At 42.3% G+C, this 6500-nt stretch overlaps 1 protein-coding gene across 1 annotated transcript in view; it reads right to left on the minus strand.

Annotated features, from left to right (window-relative positions):
- Positions 1-319: 319 nt before the first annotated feature.
- Positions 320-6500, minus strand: part of ANKEF1 (ankyrin repeat and EF-hand domain containing 1) — a 175664-nt gene continuing 169483 nt past the window's right edge. The window contains exon 10 of the mRNA XM_012657194.1: positions 320-601. Within this exon, the coding sequence (XP_012512648.1) occupies positions 320-601 (282 nt within the window). The remainder of the gene's footprint in view (positions 602-6500) is intronic.

Below are 6500 nucleotides of genomic sequence, written 5' to 3' on the forward strand. Positions count from 1 at the left end.
TTTTTCTCCCCGCCCCCGCTCAGTTGAGTCTTTGGTTGAGTCACATAAGGGCAGGGAGGCAGAGAAGGAGCAGAAGCTGGCGGGGGGGGGCGGGGGGAGCAGATTTCGGCGGCGATTTGTTTTCCCCAAAGAAGAGGGTCCGAAGGGGCATCCCTGGCCACCCTCCCCAGCTCCATATATGGCCTGGCTACGTGGGTTGCTATTTTTACGAGCGATTTCTTCATTTTATCAAAACAGCGGCGAGGGCTCGGAGTTCTCATCAGCGTGGTCAGTCGCGGGGAGAGACTGGCGCACGTTGTTTTAAAGTACGTCAGAGCAGTTAGCGCGGAGAGACGTGGGACGGGCTGGGGACCCGGAGCGCGGCCGCTAGCCCGCCGGCGTGGGCTCGCTGGGGCTGGGGCTTGGAGTCGGGGGCTGTTTGGCCGCGGGCTGCATTGATGACGCTGTTTTCGGTTGCATTTGCAGTCGCAGCCTGGGGTTTTGTGTCGGGTATCTTAGGAATAGTCCTCAGAGGCACGTACCCGCCTGATAGAACCGCCCAAACATCCGCGGAGAAGGTGGAGGGCTCCGGATTCAAGGACGGCTGGGACGCGACAGGGTTCTGGCGGTGCGGAGGGCACACGCAGACCCTGGGTACCAGCGAAGGCTGGCGCGGAGGCCCTCTGATGCTCAAATCAGGGCATGGGAGAGACAGGCTACGTGAGCTGGTCTTATTAGAGGTTAAAAACAGTAGTCATAAAGCAATCATCCTAAGTGTCATCCCTAGTTGTGCATGAGGCGCCCAAGGAGGACGGGCGGTAGTGGGTATGCAAATAGTTCCGCGGTGGCAGCCCCTCTCGGATGACTCACAGGTGTTGGGGAGGCAGTTGCAGGGCTCTCCGCGGGGAGGGCGAGCTAGGGAGCGCGTGGGAGGTGGGGGACCTCGTCTGAGGAACTGTTTGTACTTTTCCGGGAAGGATACGATTAGAAGTCGTGCCTCGCAGTGTTAAAACTTGATGGCCTCTTTTAGGCGATGGAAAATCCTTGTCTTGTTTAGGAGACATCATTTAGAACTGGGTCCGGAAAAACAGCGTAACAAACACGTCCCTCTCCGTAATACACACACACAAACACACACACACACACACACACACACACACACACGCCCCCCCCCCCCCAGCCTGAGAGCCAAGCTTAAGCAAGAATACGGCTTTTAATTGCACTCGATGGGGGAGGAGGAGGAAGAAGGGTCGTAAAGGAACTGACTTAGAAGGAGCAGGACTGTAAGAATTTAATAAAGGATGCCTTTAATTGAAATCAGTAGGAGTCATTGTTTCTTAAAGATCCCTGACCCAAAAGGGTATTTTGACATATTGATGTTGGCAATAATAATTAACAAGTAGTGTTTGAATTTTCATTAAAGCCGGATTTCTAAAATGAGACATATTGCTGAAATTTGTTTACTTAAATATTCATTAAACATTTAAGATTTCCATACAATAAAGAAGAAAATCTGCATAGTTCTTAGATAGCCAGTTGCCAATAAAACTCTCCTAATTATCGTTCTTACTTTCCTTATAAAGCAAGCCAGAATAGGGTGGGGGAAGTGGTGATGAATGCAATGGCACTGCAAAATCCTTTATAGTCAGAATTTTTTCCATAATGTGACACTTTAAAAAAACAGTAGCATGCGCAAGTTCAGAGAGAGAGAGAGAGAAAAAAAAAACCAAAAACCAAACAAACCCTGCATTGAGGAGAAACAAAAGTGTATGGCCCTCAGACTAGAAATCATTCAGGCAGCAAGTTTTGTGAAGGAATGGAGGAGGCGGGGGATTTTCCAGATTAAAAAAAAAGGAAGTTAAAAAGCAACTACGTCAGTAATGGAGACTTATCCTGCAGGCAAAAGCTATGTAGCAGTCAAAGGGAAGGACCAGCTTGGTATTCTGAATTTTCGGCTGCCCACACTGACATCTTTAAAAACGACAGATAAGAGGAGAGAGTCAGACAGATTCAAGGCATTACAGAGAATATCATGGGCCCTGCAGGATTATCCTGTGTGGGTGACAGCGTTTTCCATTGCCCTGTGCTTGTTTTGAAAATGATGCTGTTTGAGAGATTCCTCATCTTGCTCTGGTAAAGGCAACAGAGTCTAATTTGAGAAATGTAAACATTGGGTAAATACAAGTATACTAAGGATGACCAGATAGTCCTAAATGTATTTTGCATAGGATCATGAGATTTTCCCCCTAGAGTTTTTCTCATGGTTTGATTAAAACAAAACAAAAACAAACAAACAAACAAACAAAATCGCCATCCTTGCCAATACGGAACCAACAGATTCATGTTACTCAGAGTTTTCAAAGGTCTGAACCACACAGAGAAGGTAGGTGATGGAAAATTTGCTCCGAAATGATTAAGCTGCTTGTGCGTTATTTCTACAAAGAACTAACACAAAGAGTAACTAATGCTGAGGAACTCATTCGATGAGTAATGAGAAAATTACCTGCTCTCTGCTGGATGGATATTTACACGATGCAAATTTAGTCTTTGAAAGCTTTTTTGGTACACCATGCCCCACAGGATTCTGGTTTGCAGTAGCTCCAGATCCAAGGTATTTAGCTTATATATCCAAAGTAAGGTGCAAGATTTGTGGTTGACTCAATAATTATAATTTCATAAGGAATAATAATAAAAAGTTTTATAAAATACCATGTGATATTTCTAAAGTCAACTTGAAAGTAGTTTAGTGCTAGCCCAGCTCAGAAGCCCTCTTTCTAAGGTCCTCCTTTGGGACATGCTTGGTACTCTGTGACAATATTTCAAAACACTGAAGACACAAGGCTTGGGCACAAAAATATGCAATTTGATTGATCAACTGTTTTGATATCTTGGTTTGCTTTCTACGTGGTTTATTTGCCCCTTTCTCTTTATATGTTCTTCTGGCCCTTACTCCAGCTCCAGACCCCATTTACAAATAGTGAAGTAGTCAAACCTTGTAAAATCTTAAATGCCCTAGGTCTAAATTCCCCAGGCTGTCCTTGTTCTCTGAAGCCTCGAAGTAGGGATATATTTTGTGAGAAGCAGAAAGAAAACCAGGAATATTAGTTGTTTCTGGTTTGCCACATTAAGAAAAAATAAGATTGTACTCCCAGAATTTTAAATAACACTTCGTTCTTTACTAAGAACAGCATTGTGGGAAGGAAGGAGGAGAGTTCTCAGCAGCCACAGAATTTTGTATTAATATAATCAAAATTACAGACTGTCTTATGTGAATGCATCCTACAACCCTCCCCAATGCTGAGAGACATGGCTGTGGTCAAGTAGGGAGAAAGAGCCTTGTGACAAACAGGAACAGAGAGAAGGAGAAAATGGTAGTCAAAGTTAGTAAACTTCAAAAAGGCCATTTGAAAAGGATCACAGTATTCCTTGAGTTCTGTAACCTCTCTGTACCTCAGTTCTCTTATAGGTAAAATGGGGACAATAATCATACCCAACTTACAAGGAAATTGCAAAGCACTTAGAATCATATCTGGCACTGGGAAGTATTGGTTAAATAAAATAAGTCCATCATTATGATGATACTTTAGCTTTATTTCTCTAAGAAATGACACATAACTCTGCTCTTTAATATGGAGGATTTCTTCATTAGCTATTAACTAGATATGTATGATGTAATCATTCTGGGCCTTTGTTTTTTCATCTGTATTCATTCATTCATTTACTCAACATCTAATACCTACCATATGCTTGGCATTGGAATATATTGGGATCTAGGTAAAATAATGGAGGGCATGGAGGGGTAGAGAGGTTAAATAACCCGGCCAAGGACAAACTAATACATGGTACAGCTGGGATTTGAATCCCAGGGTCCCAGTTTATAATCACTATGTTTTAATACAGGCTCTTCCAGCACTATCGGACTCACTTCTTCTACAGGCAACCTCTCTGCCTCAACACACTGTGGGTTGTGTATGCGTTTGTGTATGCCTTTCTCGTTTGTGGCTTTGGGTTTCATCTGCTAGAGGGATGAGTCTATGAATCACTGGTTTGGTTGGGGCAAATTCCAAGGAAGGGGTCTAGGCTGTTAACCTGGAGTAAACAGAAGCAACATATTCAAAGGAAGAGAGGGCAAATTATAATCAAGGAGGGAATTCAGAGATCAGTGTCTAATAAGCAGCTTAAATAAGAATCAGGGCAGAAGGTACACTCAAAAGGTACCTGACAGGGTCAGCCAGAGGTGATAACAGAATGACAATGTGGACCAGTGGTTTCGAGGGAGATGATATGAGGTCTTAAACAAAACTTGATTACAAGGGTAAGGAACTCTGATGGTGAGGATCGGGTTGGGAGGGGTTGAAGTGAATGATTCCGGATATAGCTTGGAATGGTGCAAGGATATCTCATGCCATTTTATTGATACTGGGAGAGAAGAGCATCACAGTTCTGCCAGCTAACAGGCACCGGGCTAGGCAAGGCACACTCTACTATGTCAGCAGATTACGTCAACAATCTCTTGGTCACGTCCAATGGATTTTTCATCTTTATTGACTTCTGGGCTCATGTGACACTGTGTACCCACTCCTTTCATTTCTTAAAGCTATCATTATCAGTTGCCCTCACCTCTGTTTCTCTCTTTTTTGTTGGCTCCTCATTTTCCATAGCAGATGGGTTGAAACAACAAAATTGTAGTGCCCCGCAGGTTAAGCTGGACATTTCCCTGAGTCCCACACAAGCCTCCTGGGAGCTCCATATGTCCACAGAACCTGTCCTAAGCCAGAGAGAAAAAACCTGAACAGCTCACATTTGTATAGCTCTGTGCAAGTTGCAAAGGACTGTCACACACGTGATCTCATTTTATTCTTGCAACAACTCTCTGAGGTATGTCTAATAGTAATTATTATTTTAATTCCCAATTAATACATGAGGATCTTAAATCACATGGCCAGTTGGCACTGGAGTTAGAATAGGTACTGAAAAATTTCCAGTCTAAATCCCTATCATATGACATGGAATTCTGATTGGTCCTCCAGACATCAGTACTGACCATGGTACATCAAGAGACTCAATGTCCTATCCCTGCTTTCACATGTTGTCTTCAAAAAACTTGATCCGTGCCTTTGACTATCATTTTATATATATGACTTTTAATTTCATATTCCCAGTCTCATTCACTTTCATGAGCTTCAGTCATATTCCTAGCTTCTTACTGGACGCACTCATCTGGATGGATCAAAGGCACCTCAAACTGAACATATATATATATATGAGTTGATTCACTATGCTCTGCAAGAATATGCTTCTCCTCTTACATTCTTAATTAACAATCTCACCAGGTGTCCCATCTTCTAAACTGGCATACTCAGAAGCATCTTATTATCACTCTTTGCTGGCTTTGCTTCATTTTCCCAACTCTAAGGGTTCAGGTCTTAGAGACTTTCTCCTCACTATATGCTTAACTCCTTGGTAATTTTATCCAATTCCAGGGTCTGGAGTAGTGTCTATATGTTTATGCTTTGATATTTACATATTCAGCCCTAATTTCTCTCCTAAACTCCAGTTTGTATATACAACTTTCTACTTAACATCCGCACTTAAATATAAGGCACACATGGACATCTAACTTAGCATATCCAGAGTAGAATTCAGATTTTTTTTTGACTCCAAGAGGCTCCCTTCCCCTTTGTTCCCCATATTAGCAAATGGTACCTGCATTCCCTAGTTCCCAGGATGAAAATCATATATTATTTCAGTAATCTCTTTCACATGCACATCTCATCCATGAACAAACATTACTCTAGTCTCAAAATATTTTCCAAATCCAACTGCTTCTCAACACTTCTGCAGACACCACCTTAGCTTAAGCCACCCTCATTTCTCACTTGGGCTATCACAATAGCCTCCTAATTTGTCTCCTAACCCCTATTTCTCTAAATAGCTGTCATGGTAATACGTTTAAAAGACAAATGTGATCATGTTCTCTTTCTCAAAAATGTTCAATGGCTGCCATCACACTTAGAAGTCCTTCCCTTACCCTACAAGACCATGCTTATGGCCACCTCTCCATACTCATTTCTCAACACTCTTCCTCTACTTCTCTCCATTCCAATCACATGGGCCTTCATGTTGTCCATTGAACAACCAAGCACATTCCTGCCCCCAGGACCTTGGCACTTGCTATTACTCCTACCAGCAATACTGTCTTCCAGATCTTGTCACATTTCATGTCCTTGAATGCCACTTTTTGAAAGGAGCCTTCTCTGGCAATCCAAACTAGTGAAAATCACTAACTTCTAACTCACTATCATGTTTTATTCTTTTATTCTGTACTACTTGTCTTGGTAGCACTCTTCTCCTCTAGATATGATATATTTGTTTATTGCTTATATCTATATCCTATTTCCCAGAGGCAATCATTTCCAATGATATTTGTTTTATCTTTGGGTAAATTCTTCTTTGTTTCGAAATAATAAGTAGACATTGCTAGTTCTTGATTTATAAACTAGACTCTCAATTGATTTCCT

This window comes from Propithecus coquereli, unplaced genomic scaffold (genome assembly GCF_000956105.1).
Source record: "Propithecus coquereli isolate 6110/MARCELLA unplaced genomic scaffold, Pcoq_1.0 Scaffold532, whole genome shotgun sequence".
NCBI classification, from domain to species: Eukaryota; Metazoa; Chordata; class Mammalia; order Primates; family Indriidae; genus Propithecus; species Propithecus coquereli.